General features: G+C 48.5%; 1 protein-coding gene across 1 annotated transcript in view; it reads right to left on the minus strand.

Moving 5' to 3' along the window:
- Positions 1–550: 550 nt before the first annotated feature.
- The window catches only part of GABBR1 (gamma-aminobutyric acid type B receptor subunit 1), a 59,707-nt gene continuing 45,563 nt past the window's right edge, over positions 551–14,694 (minus strand). Inside the window, 7 exon segments of the mRNA XM_029584604.1 lie at positions 551–2,175; positions 2,177–2,245; positions 5,052–5,195; positions 8,354–8,482; positions 11,050–11,177; positions 11,475–11,568; positions 12,689–12,796. Of these exon segments, the coding sequence (XP_029440464.1) occupies positions 1,765–2,175; positions 2,177–2,245; positions 5,052–5,195; positions 8,354–8,482; positions 11,050–11,177; positions 11,475–11,568; positions 12,689–12,796 (1,083 nt within the window). The 3' untranslated portion in view covers positions 551–1,764.

Raw genomic sequence — 14,694 nt, forward strand, 5'->3', positions numbered from 1 at the left:
ACGCGGCTCCTGCCGCTTCCTCTTCAGCACCAGCCAATGTTTTGTTTTCCTGAAGGCTGAAGTACGGTTTCTTCTGGCCAGCCTAAGTGGTGATTGTTGCAGTTTGCGCACCCCCTAAGGATGGTCCTGTCCGGAGGTCCTTCACTGAATTCACAGCAGCAGCCATTCAGCTTCTACAGAAATTGGCATCTTACTTCCAGATCACTAAGTGTAATGCACTGGACTGCATTTTCTAAGCTGCTGAGAGACAGGCCACTTTTGGTGGAAATTCAGATCTTCTGGCGTTTTCAAGCTCTGCTGGAGTCTCCTCTGGTATTGTCAGTCCCTGCGTGCTCTTCTCCAGCATTCTCAGCTCCTTCTAGCTCATCTCTCACTGTGAATCTTATGTGTGTGCTGGGTATGGCTGGTAGTGAGCGACCATGGAAGAGCGTTATATATCAGAGTAAATGTATGTATCTCCTCCGGTGCCTTTGAAACATCATTGAAATAAGCAGGCAGGCAATTAATGAATCATGGGCAATGCCGCAGTACTCTTTTCTAATTGGTTTATTCCATCAGCCAATCAGCATTTGCAGACACAGCCTCACTCCTATGACAGTAATATATATCTATATATATAGATATATATACACACATACCACTAATTTATCATATCAAACAGGTTTAGTAGCAAAATCAGATAATGTCAGATCAATAGGTTCCACCATCCTTGCATATCCAACAATGTAAAAAGCTTTCCCTTCCCCTACCACTCACTCCTTTGAGAAGAACACTTGAGATTGTCACACGTTATTGCGGGAAGCTGCTAATGACGCAGCATCCTGTGGGCTAAGGAATAAAGTACAGGACAGCAGTTATCAGAGGCATCACACAAAGGTTTCAGAGCAGTAAATATCAGAACAGAACGCAACGTAGTGAGAACACAAGTGTGATCCAGTCTGTGTCTCTGACAAGCTGGCGGCAGCTGGTAGGCCTAGCCCGAAGGCAGCAGGCTCTTTTCAAATGCCCCATCACGGAGAAAAGACGTGAAGGAGAAGAGGGGTGTGCCTAGAGGAGTTTCTCAGCATTAAGGAGTGGAGGGGTGTACATAGAGAACGTGATGGCAGATAAGAACCATCTCGTCTTTCTAGTTTGCTGCTCTCTTTCTTGCAATAAGGATCCTTTGCGCTTCCTTAGTCTAGGTTTTCTTGAATTCTGTTATTGGTTTTGTCTCTGTGGTCTCCACTGGGAGACTGGTCCCTTTTCTGTGAAGAAATACTCCCTAACGGTTCTTCCTCTATCCATGCCCGCCGAATCTCAAATCTTGATCTCTTGTGCATGAGCTGCCTTCCACTGAGAAAGCAGAGAGGGGTGTGACCAGGGGACACCCCCAGCACTAAGGAGAGGGGGAGGATTGAGGCACATCCAGGAGAAGCTCAGTCCTGAGCTAAAGTGGGGTGGTAGTGAAGATGTCTTTCAGGACAGGAGTGGAAGGGCAGGTGGGCTCTCAGCACTAAGTGGCGAAGATAAGGGGTATGGTGATAGATATTGTACAGGTGCAGCCAAGATTAAGAGCAAGGTTGTGATAGGCCAGAGTATCGCATGCCGAAATGTGACACAGGAGAATACATTAGTTATTGAGCAGGGACTTAGAACACTGTTGACTTCCTCCTCTGGATATCCAGAGGCAGAGACATACTGATACATGGCCAAAGAATCATCTATATCAATATTTACAAAGCTACAGCAACTAGAAAAGACCCACTGAACTATGCCACCCACCGTTTACTCTCCACTCTTTAACCAAACCCTCATGAATGCAGACAAGAGCTTGTGTATGAGGAAGAGGTCTTGTGTCCCAGGAGGAAAACCATCTGGTGCTGGTATGGATTGCTGTTTGTACAGGGAGTGGATCCTGCTGCCTTTGTAATGTCTGCAACTCAGGTGCCTCATGCTTCGCTCCTCTCTTCTCACGGGTTGTAGTAGAACCCTCTCCCCCCTCCACATCTGGTCCCAGAGCTCCCCATTATTTGTAGAGGAGGTGCACTCTGCTGCCATCACAGTTTCCACGGCCCAGCTTCTCGCCCTGCTCAGAGACAAGACAGCGCACCAGGCTGGGCTGGTAGAGGGTGGGCACTGCTCCTGAGGAATTGTTGAAATGGTTGTCTGCACAGTTCTCTCGGGCCAGGTTGGAGGACCTCCGCCTGGAGCGCAGCTGCTGCCGGCCATAGAGCTGTTGGCGGAGCTCGGAGACCCGCTCCTCTTTCTGGTAGAGAGGATAGAAAGGGAAGAGGAAGAAGGGAAAAGGTAAGGAGAAGAAAAAGAAAACAACAAGAGATAAAGAAGACAGGGAAGGAGAAAAGGCAGAAAATAAAGACAGGGAAGGTAAGAAGAGGAAGAGAGAAAAGGAAGAGAAAGAGAAACCAAGAATCAGAGAAAAGCATGAAATGAGGAAAGAAGAATGAGAAAGCAAAGGGAAAACCATAAAACACTAGATAGAATAAGATCAAGACAGAATTTCATTCCCATCAGAATTTCTCCCCTTGCCACAGCAAACCTTCACCAACCTCCGGAGCAATAAGGCAGACCATAAGGCATTGGCTAGGGAGGAGCTATTAAGACCAGAGGCACCAGCTCCATGGGTGCTTTGGGAGACTAATCAGCCCCAATAAATCGGATGTTTCCTGCATCACCCCTTTAAATTTCCTGGATCCATAGTAGCTAAAAGGAGAGAAAAGCTTGAAATGGTGATGCAGTCTGATATTGGGAGTACCCAAGCATCACAGAGTTGGCGCCTATGGGTGAGACGCGGCAACGTCGCCTCTGTAATGGGGAATCTCTCTATCACCCCACGGGATCAGGTTGAGCATGCAAGGCTGAGCAGCAGCTCAGGAGGTGAAGGAGAGCAGTTTTGTGAGAGTCAAATATGGAGTTAAGCTTCCAGATTTACGTGTTTGCATTCAGCTGAATCATCCTCGCTGACACTAGTTAACAATCCTACCCTCTACCACTTTAAGTAATCAAACAACTAAAAATCCAGAGCTGTAGCGACTCGATGGCCAACATGGAAACTGCCATAGGCACTACTGCTCAAGAGGTTGCCTTAGCGTTGTGCCACCAGCTCACCAAGCGCAAGTATCGTTCACAGCAGCGGGAGCTGGCAGAGCAGGAGTATATGCTTACGGCATAGGTGTTGACACAGAGGTGCAGGGGGAAGCTAATTATCCCTTGAAAATTGCTTGCCCCAGTGTCAGTACCTCTCTTTCTCTCAGCTCCAGGTGGTCTTCCCAGCTACCGTGAACCATTCCTAGCCAAGACCAAAAAGGGAAGGACAGCAGGCGGCCCTGGCACTTCTCTAGGCCACGCCTTACTTCAGAGGTTGCCTTTCCTGTCCGCACACAGCAGTTTGAACTGCATGGTGCACCGTACATTTTCTACAGAACAGTATGCCCTGCGGCTCCAGCAGCTGCACGGGGGCCACCACCGAGACAGAAGGAGAAAGGGAGGGGCCCGCGGCTAAGTGTCACTCAGGGATTGGGGAGGAAAGAGTTCATGAGGTGGGGAGGATTGGGGAGGGGAAGAGAGGCGGGGGGATTCGAAGATTGGGAAGATGTGAGGTGGGATTCATGGATTGTGATGCCATTTATAGATTTATTTTTTTTTGGGGGGGGGGGGGGGGGGGAGAGCAGAGGGAAGAGGGAGGCTTTTCGGGCCTTTAGGCCATCAACATTAAAGTCTTGAAGGGCTTGGAGGGGTGGGAATTAAGCTGCAAGGCCCACTTAGCATTTCTTTTTAAAGCTAGCATGGACTGTCACCACTCAAGTTACAGTTATCCAAGTACATGTGCCTGGAGAACGTTACACCTAGCAGGTGGATATTCAAAGAGAGCCACTTAGGTCTACAGTTATCCAGCTAGCTTTACTCTGGGATATTCAGCAAGATGCTGAGTGGACAATTTATCCAGCTAAAGGTCGCCGGATTAACTTGTCCCGGATAAATGTCCCACTGAATCTGCATAACTTTCAATCGAACTGGCCAACTTTTGAATATGGCTGGCTAGGTCTAAGGTTATGCAGCTAAAGGTAGCCGGATAACCAGCCCCTTAATTGGATATGTTCAAAAGATAACCAGTTAAGTGGCAATCCTGTACCCCCCAAAAAAAAATAGATCACTGCCCCAGACTGCAATCCTGGGCCTATCGGAGGGTACTGAGTGGGGGGGAGGCGGGGAATGGTGGCAGGGGGAGGATTTTTGCCCTATTTGGTTCAATTTCTTTCCCAGGGCAGAAGGCTGGCGGCCCGTTGCCATGATTTGTTGCAATGGGCTTTGTGGGAGAAGTTCTGGGCCAGCACGGAGTTGGTAACATTTGAGACAGGGAGCTGGGAATCGGGCTGGGAGCTCGCAGTGATTTTTTTTTTTTGGGGGGGGGGGAGACGGGTACAAGATTGCCATTTCACCGTGTATCTTTCAAGATAGCTGGTTAAATGGCCGCTTCTCCGGCCGCAGAAGGCTGCATAATATGTGCGCACTAAACTCGCTTTCACCATGGAAGTTGGGGGATTTTAAAAGAGAGGGGCGCCGACCCCATCACCAGTTTCTCCAGTTTGTTCCCATTTCGCACAAGCATCTGACCCCCCAACCTGTTATAGCCCGCTGACTAGCCTATTTCATTTTCTCTTAGGACTTACATGCCACCCATAGCAGTAGCTAAGTTACGAGGTAGGGGACCCTGGCGTGCGCTTATGTTTATACGCGCACATTGCATACTCTGGCGGCTTTAAAAAAACAAACAAAACAAAACGCTTTCCATATATTGGTCTGAGTTGTGCGCTTATCTCCCGGTTTGGATGTGTGACGCACTAATACGTCACACACCGTGATAAGCCATTCCGCAATTTAAAAATGATCGCATATTCCTTTAGCCAGAGACCTTCTCGTCTCCCACATTCCCTTCCCGCCTCCTAACCTTTTCCTTCTCTTCCTTATGTTCACTCCATGCTCTCGGTATTCCCCTCCCCACTGCTAACTCGCTTCCCCTTCTTCCTTCTTCAGCTCTCTCCTTCTGAACTCACCTCAGATATGATTTTTTCAAGCTCCCGGTTCTCCTTCTCCAGCAGACGGGATTTCTCCTCCTCGTTGTTGTTGGTGGAAGAGCCCGTCTTCATGGTATCCTGCTGCTCCGACTGCCACTCCCCACGGGTGATCAGCCGCCGCATCTGTAACAAGGCTGCAAAATTAGATGACTTCATCCCACAGTCACAGCCTGCAACTAAGATACAAACTCATACACGTATGACCGGAAGAAGGAACACCCCATGTCTTCCAGTGCTTACAACTATCACTACCCTGAAATTAGAAACTACAAGTTCATAGGTGCAAGGGGGGGGGAGAAAACCGGGGCTGGTTCAGATTATCCCTAATTATCTGGAGTAAGGTCATTGATAGCTCCATAACACAAGGAACAGACTGAGCCGGGGACTTGGATCTCTGCTTGCTCAAAGAAAAGCAGAAAACTAAAAGTCCATTGAAGCACTGGGAGTCAAACCACTCACTCAGTCCGCCTCGGTTGAAAACAATGCTGGGGAGGGCTCTGTGGCTAGGGTTGCCAACTGGCTTCATTTTTTTGAGATAGGTTGATCCCATTCTGGCTTTATCCCATTGCGTTCTGAGACTTGTAGCTTTGGTTTTCCTATTGAGTTCCCCAAAGTCTGAGCATGCAGTGGAATAAAAACAGGATCGGATTGGTCTGTCCAGAGAAAGGGGAGCCAGATGGCACAGAGAGAGCTCTGTTAAACACTGTTGTATATATACAGTCCATTCTAGGTTTCATAAAGGCACATATCAACAGGACGTTGTAAGGTTACACTGGAAATTATCTTCCATAGTTAATTCCCAGGCAACGAATATATTCATTTTGATGGTCAGTGACAGACGGAGTGGCAGTTACTACCCTTAACAGAAGACATGGGGGTAACCTGCATAGAGTGATTGTTATTACCTTTAACAAATTGCTAGACAGACTGGATGGACCATTTGGGTCTTTATCTGCCATGATTTATTAGGTTACTATGTATGTTTGAACCCCCATAGCTTTCTTGGTAGCCTCTAAGACTAACATTCAAAGATGGCCCCTATATACACGTGTATAGTATTTAATAATCTGCATGTCTGGTCCACCCAGATTATAAAATATGCATATATTCGCCCCCCCCAGTATACGCGTGAATATTTGCAATGCATCAAATGCACATACTTTCTCTGGCTATTTTATAAATATATGTGTGTATATTTTACGCATGAAAAAACTATAACTTGTTCCTGTAATATCCTAATTTACATGCCAAGGTAAAATTGTGCAAATAAGTTTCCTTAAATGTATTTGTGTACATCTCTTATAATCTGTACATAAAATAGCAAGTACGCAAATACAAGTTACTTACGCGCGTGTATACACTAATTTTACACGCATAGCTCCTTTGAAAATGAACCCAATAGTGAGGAAACAGTGTCTGCCAGGTTAAACAGCGAGATTTTGAAAAGCACTACATTATCCCCGAAACTGAAGAAAGTATAAGCAGGAGACCCATGAGAGTAAGAACGAGGCGGATAAACTTGGGTTCTCAGTGACTAAAGGAAAACCAAACGTACACACGTGAAGAACACTGGGGGACTTGTTCTGTGGGGAAGAAGAAACTGCCGGGACCTCGCGTGGTCCCAGTCGCACATGTGCAGAAAGGTCCACGTTTGTGGTGGCTACCCAAGTGCACGCTTTACACGTTAATGCCATTGTCCTGGACGGTGCTACGTGCACGTCGCTTTCCTTTTTCAAGTATGTTGATATTTGATTTAAAAAATGAAATGCTAACCAGGGGCGGATTGGCCTATCGGGGGATCGGGCATCCCCCGGCAGGTCGGTCGCTCTGGTCACGTGGTCTGCCGAGCGCGGCCGCGACAGAACTGCGCTCAGCAGACAATGGGGTATCTCCTGGGCCGGCCTGGGCGGAAAATCCCCGGGCCCATCTTTACCCGGAATCCGCCCCTGATGCTAACTTAAAAAAAAAAAAAGTAGCTTAGGTCTTTCTAGCAGTAGCTAGGGCACTGTCCGTGTCTTAGTGCTGTCAGTAACATCAGCCCCATGGGAGGCGGACTTTCCTGCTTGTCAATGGAGAAAATCCCTTACAGCATTATACCATTCTCGGTGGCTGACACAGCATAAACAAGATTGGAAAAGAATACCACATAGGGGACACGAAATTTACAAAGGCATTCTTTGTGCATTTGTAGGTAGATGCGTGAATATTGTATGCTCAATACTTGGTCTTCTTTTCAACCCATCTTCCCTTCCGGATCAATCCTCTTTCCTGTCTCCCTTCACTCACTGCCTCCTCTCATCAAATCTCAGTTGTTCTCCACACTGCCCCATCAACACTCCTCAGGCTTTGTCAGCCCCCTTCAGTAAATCTTTCCTCTCCCTCTCTCAGACTTAATCCTTCCCGGCAGATCTGATTCCACGCTCCTCTTGGAGCACCAGCTTCCTGCCACCGCCAGTTTTCTTCCCTTCACTTGCAGATCCCAATCCCGCCTCCTTCTTCCTGCATGGCCTCGGACTCTTTCCGTCTCACCACAGACCTCGGGGCTCCCTTCATCTCTAGAGTCTCAAAGACTCCCACCCCCTTCTCTGCATCCTGATTGGACTCAAAGACACAGCCTGCCATGATCGGGGCATTTCATGGTACACATACTATAAACACTGCCTAAAAGTTTCTTTTGCAAACGAACAAACCTCCTTCCCCCAGGACCTCCCCTCTCCCTATCACCATGCAGGATATCATTTCAACACAGAAACAACTAATTGAAATGCATTGTCCATGCCAAGAGTTTCCAGGGGGTTGCAACCTATGCAGTGGCCACAACAGAGCAGCATTATCACACAGATGAGCAACCACAAGCAAAGCAATAACTCTGGCACTCACTAGATAGGATATGTGAGACACTAGTACAGGAAAAAATGCATCTCGATCTTAGAGCAGGTTCTCTCTCTCTCTTCTCTCCTTTTCCGCCTTCACATGTATGCATCTCTCGTGCCTTCCCCTCTGTCCCTACAGCTTTATCCATGTCTGGATCTCCTTCCTTTCCCCACCTCCCTTGTGGTTCAAAAAGCTAGCAATACAATCTCCCTCCTACAGGCCTCTCCAATCTCTTCAACGATTGTCTCCTGCCATAGTGAAGATGTAGCTTGGAGAGAGCAGGATATTGACTCCCCAATGGTCCAGTCTGAAAGCTGCGAGATTCCTTTCAAAGAGCCAGTATAAGCTTGGGTCATTGTCCCTGCTTCTTGTTTCACTATTGGGAAGCACATTCTGCTCACATGTACCTTAGGAACGAAGAGCACCACCAGAGTGATGTAGGCGGAGAAAACCACTGCAAGGGCAGCAAAGGCAAAGGCCGCATCCTGCTGGCTGTTCAGTATCATGGTGACGGGAGCCGTGATCAGACAGAGCACCTGGAAACAGAGAGAAAGGGAGAGGCTGTCTTCTTCGTCACACGTGGTCCAGCCCAAGAGAGCATTAAGTTACTTACCTGTCGCAGGTGTTCTCTATTGACAGCAAGATGCAGGTCCTCACAGCTGGGTGAGCTCATCAGACAGAGCCCTGGTCACTGCCCAGCAGTTGAGCCCTTCAGGCCCTTAATTGAGCTAATAAGAAGTTAACTGCTAGAGGAAGTGGCTTGGTCCTGTGAAAACTTGCACCCATCCTGCTGTCCTCTGAGAACCCCTGCTATAGGTAAGTAACACACACTTTCTCCAAGGATAAACAGGATGTGAGAGCCCTCACAAGTGGAGAGTCCCTAGCTTGCCTTAAATGAAAAATGAAGAGTGCTAAGGGCAAAAAATATTTTAGTTGCCAATTAGACTTTTTCAAATACATTTTGAGCGAGAACATGGAAAAATAGATAGAACAGGCCCTAGAGAGGATGGAGTTGGGTTCTAAACCTCAAATAATCCTTTCATGAAAGATTGACCAAACCTACTTTTGTGTAGGGAGTCCTTAACCAAGGGCTCAACCTGCAGAAGAGGGGGCTGGTTAGGCAGACCACCACCTACAGTCCTGCCCTGCAGCCCTCCAGCTGGCTAGACTGTGACAATATTATATATATATATATATATATATATATATATATATATATATAAAATCCTTCCATCTGTATGTATATCCGGTTAATTTTTAGATGGCCAGGTATAGTCAAGCAGGGTGACTGTGCCACTGAATATCCTGGCTAAGTTATCAGGCTAACTTGCTCAGTCGGATTGCAGCTGAATATGGACTCGATATATATCTATACACACACACACACAGAAGAACAGCCGAAATATTAGGCAAAGAAGAAAGTAAGTGCATTTCAGACAATACCCTGGTGTCTATTTGAGACAGACAAGTGGAATGATCAATCAGGATATTGTATTCAATGCCATTTGGCACTGTAAATGATGACTGAACTTTCTTTGAATAGTAAAACTGCATATGGTGATAGATTAGGACCGAATCTCTAATGAATTTGAGGTAGAAGAGCTGAGAGTTAATTAAGCTGAACTTCTATTGAATTTGGAGGGTTACATGAAAAGATGTTTCATTTGATTAGTAGCTGTTGTAGTGGCACAGTTACACACCCGTGCACTCATCCATCTCTCCTGTTCAGCTATTCATCCTCACGCTTGCTCATCTTCCCAGTGGTCCTAACACTACTAGTTATCATTTGTAAAGCGTTACTAGACCTATGCAGGGCTGCTGCCTTCTGCCTTTCTTCCACCCTATGAGGCCAACATTCAAAGACATTTAGCTGAATAAATGGCGAGTTTTGAATATGCCTGGTATGTACCCAGCAACTTGTGGATGGATGAATTATGAAGGAAGAATACAGCAGAATAATTCAGGGGTGAACTGGAGGCGTTCCGAGGTGGGGGTGAATTCACCAAATAACTTATCCAGCTCCCTCCAATACTGGGAGTCATTTGGCCAACTCTAAACTTGCCCAGAAGCAGGTCTAAAGTTTTCTGGCCTGGCTATATTCGACAGGATATAGCTGGTTGGGTGACAGTGCTCAGCTAATAATAATAATAATAATTAAAAAAGAGAGAAGCTGGCTGGCCTAGCGGCCCAATTACTGCCCCCCTGCCAATCTCTAAACCTTAGGCCCTGCTGGACCAAGCTTCCCCCACCCACCCACCAAACCCCTCGGACAAGACTTTGGCTGCAAAACTAGAAGGGGGTATGGGGGTAACCTCCCTCTCCCCAGGCTCCAGTTCCATGTCATTTTGAAAGGCGGCACCCTCCTCTGCTTATTTCTTTTTAAAATGATTTCTGTTCCGCCCTTCCGGGCGGATTACAGCGAACGTTCGGAATTTCATGCCGACAGTAACACGTACAGAAGGTAACAGAGCAACAACCTCACATTATTCATTAAAAGCAATTCTCCCTGTCCCCATGGCCAAGCAGCGGGCATTGCTTCAGCAGCACAGGGTGATCCCGGCGAATGCCTGCCATCGGAAAGGGCTGCCAGGATGCTGGCGGTGCGGCAGAGGAGAGAGGCCGGCCCAGACCCCTTGGACAGGTGTGAGGAGGTGGGGGAGGCCTGGTTTACAGATCGGGAGGGGGGCAGTGACTGGGCCGCTAGGCCTGCCAGCTTCTTTTCAATTTTTTTTTCTTTTGGAACAGAGCAGTGCCGCGTCACTGGCTACATCTATTTTTGTAATATAGCCGGTTAAGCTACAGTTATTCAGCTCCATGATACTGGAGGACTTTACACCTAATCGGGGATGTTCAAAAGATAGCTGGGTAGATTTAAAGTTGCCCCATTAAAGGTAACCGAGTTACTAATTGGGGATATTCAGTTTAACCTGCTGAATACCCAGGATATCTTATACAGCTAAATAGAGCTGGCTAAGTTGTCCGTTCTACTTTGTTTTTTTAATATTGGCCTCTATATATCCAGTCATCTACTTTTCCCCCATCTGTACACTCCATCCATCCAGTTTTCTCTTTCTCCATGTATGCCTCCCGTCGTGATACTTACGGCCACGTTATAGATTGCCATGCCCACGGCGCGGTGGTCATTGATTTTCTCCGTGGAGACGCTCTTGGTCTCATATGCAAGGAATATGCCAAGCAGCAGGAGCAGCCCCTTGTATCCATAGACAATGCCTGCCGGCAGAGGGAGAAGAAGGAGTGCATGTGAGGGATCATCTCTGTGAGGCACTGGCAGACGCTGAAACATCTCACTAATCGTGGGAGGAGAGGGTACAAAAGTGGCTGGAGTATGGCAGTGGGTAATTGAAATAGTTTGACTCGCTGCTAACTCTCTCTCTCTCTCTCCATATGTCATCTCTTTTCATCTCCCCATCCCTCTCTCTTCACCTCCTGCCCTCGCCCTCTAATCCTTCTGTCTCTCAACCTCCCCCCATTCCATCTCGCTCGGTCCCTGCCCTCTCCCCTTCTTACCCAGCCAAGTGTTCATTTTGCTGGAGCTGCAGTGCTCCAGCTGGGGCAGGATTAAAACATCCAGGTCTCCCTTGGGCTCCTCTTTGGTGAACTCCTGAAATGAAAAGGAAAGAAACGGAAAACTTCAGGCAAACAGCGATGCATCGTGGGGCTGGGTCATTTCCAAAAGGAAGGCATGAAAGCCTGGCAGCAAACAGCTGAGGCCGCATCTGGGAGTTACATTTCGCCTTTCGGCCAACTTGAGAGCGGATTACATCCAGCTAGTGCAGACTTAGGGGGAGGGAAAGGGAAAGCCTGCGTGGGAATTTCGTTTTGAAATCCTCATGCCTGCTTTGGACCTGCCCTACAAAAGGGTCAGAATTCCAGGACTGCGTGGGCCAGCCCCAGACTTCCAAAGGGAACCGCTCCAGGAAGCTTCCTTTCGAAAATTGGCTTCAAACGGATACAAGAGTAGCGGCTGGAAGTGCAAGCCCCTGTGGGACCTTCCTCACAGCAGTGCCCCCTGTTAGTGCAGCCCTGCCGGCAGCGTCCACTTCTATTGCTGTGTGTGCTACTACGCTGCCAGATGTCAATAAGGCGTAGCTAATTCGGCACACTAAAGGTTATACAGAACGGCGGGGGCTTGTTTGACGTCTCATTTCTGCCGAGTGGGTCTGGGTCATTGCACCGGAGTGGGAATTGTGCAGACCAGCTGGGCTGATTGGTCGTTACCCTGCCTGTCGGATGAGAGGAATAGGTTGCAGCTTTGGAAACATCCATGCTTTCTGAACGCCACAGGCAAGGGGGAAAAGTGAGAAGGACTAAACGAAACCCAACTTAGTGCAAGCCCCTGGATTAGCTGGGTAGGTACCAGCCGGCTATGACTCCCCAGAAAACAACTGGGTCAGTGCCAACAGGGGGTTGGTGGTTGGAAACTCTCCCCTGTCCACATGGAGCAAAGAGATCAGCTATGCAAGCAGCGATCTTACTAGCTTTGGTGGCTGTTCTCGATTATCAAAATGTTTGGTAGTGAGATATAAATAGGGGCAGGGGGCGGAAGGCAGAGAGCTGGACTGAGTGTGGAATTTTGAAGGCGCATCTACCCAGATCAGTAGAAATCCAATGAGCTAAGACTCGTGTATTTGGCTAAGTCGGGACATCCCCCAGGCAGTCCAGCTTCTACAGCGTGGACAGGACTAACTAGGCAGACTGGCCTTTTTCTGCGGTCATCTAACCTCAATCGACCTGTGCAGTGGATCCACTATTTGCCAGATGGCCAGGGTAATGATGTCCAGCCCAAGCAGGAGACCAACTGTGGCGTACAGCTTCCAGGGCTCCAGAGTCTGAGGAGAGAGAGAGAGAGAAGAAAGTTCAAAGGGATATCTGAGGGATCTTTTTCTTCACGTTTTAGGTCTCCTAGATCTTCCTTTCTCCCCTCTCCCCAAACTAGTGGCAAAAGTTCAGTAGATTTGCCATCCTTTTTATTTTATTGAGTTTCGATTAGGAATCGTCTCATTCTATTTTACGGTTTATTTGATTTGGGGTTATTTTGTTTGGGGAACCGCCTTATATTTCTTTCAGTAAGGTACTCTTGCGATGTATTAGATGGTAAAAATGTACTATAAATAAGGTTTGCCTTGTGCCCCCCCCCCATAGTGACCCAATGCCTGCGTCGATACCTTAACACGGACGCTCCCAGCTGTGCCTGCACCTGCCTCCCGACACTGTCACAGCGCCTGTGTTTGTACCCCAACACTGTCGCAGCAACCCCTGTCTGTGCCAGTACCCCAAAGTCAAATTTATAATAGAAATGATTGTTATTAATATTTGCTCCAGAGGGCGCTTCTGGAACTCGGATCCTCCGGGGCACCCTGTAAGAGCTGCAGGATTTGTACCAGCTGCCTCATCACTACCCCAATCATGATGCCCCCGGGGGGGGGGGGGGTGATCCACAGCCATCTCTCTTTCCTGAGACAGATCAGGAAGGGGTGTCTGCTGCTCCACTGACCTCTGCAGCACCACAGAGGTGGAATCCCAGCAGGTGCCAAAATCTTGGGAGGCATCCCGAATTTTTCCTACTTCTCACGGAGAAGCTGACCCGCCTTCAGTTTCCTGCTCCTCTCTATCAGGGCCTTCAGGCGTTGCTTCCTGTGGTCCTTGGGCCCAGCCACAAGGCATCCTTTCCTGCTAGATGCAGCAAGCGTGCAAAACAACGGATACCCTAAAAAGCTCCCATCTGCTAATGTTTTTACCCTATTTGTACTGCTGTCTGTCACTAAGAAACCTGCCTCTCCAACCCTTCAACATCCTTCTTATGGCCTGCTAGAATATTGCACGAGATGTGGGGGCTATGCAGCAAAGCCCATCTGCTCCATCCTTGCCTCAGCCAGCTCCCAGCAGGGTGCCATCGGGGGAGGTAAACGTGTCCAGATGTGGCTGGTGAAATTCATGCTGCTCCCCTCTGCCTTAGCCAGCTGTGCCTGCTTGTGACTAGAGCACTGATTGTACAGGGTGGGGGGGATGACCTTCCGACTCAATCTAGTCCTGGAGTCCAAATTCTCCGCTCCTGCAGGGGCAATCCTTTCTCCGATGCGCCTTGCTTCCACTTTGGAGGCTACCTGCCTCTTCCCCCGAGACAGAGCCTATGGAACACCACGCTGTTTCCTCTGTCATGGATTTCCGCTTTGGACACAGGGCTGGGGGGGACTGCTGGCCTCCCACCTGATTGCTGGAAGAGGCCATGAGATCAGTTTGGAGAACAAAGCATCCCCCCCCCCTTTTTCCTCTGGCTTTCACTTGGGACTGTCAGAAGGGGTCCTGAGGCTAGTGGCGTCACCCTCCCCCAATGCCAATGCTAGTGGGTGCTGCTTCTGCAGGCGTTTGTCAGCGGCCCCGATTACTTCCTTCAACCGATGCCCTTTCTGAGCAAAACGCGGGTCTTCCTTCTCTTTAACGTGCCTCCAGATCAGGGATTTCTTCTGTGTTCCCTTCTCTACATCTTTGGGTGCCAATGCTGGCATGGGAGAGAGGGTGGGCCCCAGGGAAAAATGCCAGGGGCATCGCTCACGCTCTCTACCCATGCTGCCTGCTCTTCCGAAGGGTTGATCTCAACATCATCAGTATTATCTTTCTCACTGCAGGCTACTGACTGGGAAATCAGAATAAGTCACCCGGGCCTACTGTCCCCCCAACCAATATCATTCACCTTCCATGTTGTTTTAGGAGGGGACCAAGCTAGGAC

This window comes from Rhinatrema bivittatum, chromosome 19 (genome assembly GCF_901001135.1).
Source record: "Rhinatrema bivittatum chromosome 19, aRhiBiv1.1, whole genome shotgun sequence".
Taxonomy (NCBI): Eukaryota; Metazoa; Chordata; class Amphibia; order Gymnophiona; family Rhinatrematidae; genus Rhinatrema; species Rhinatrema bivittatum.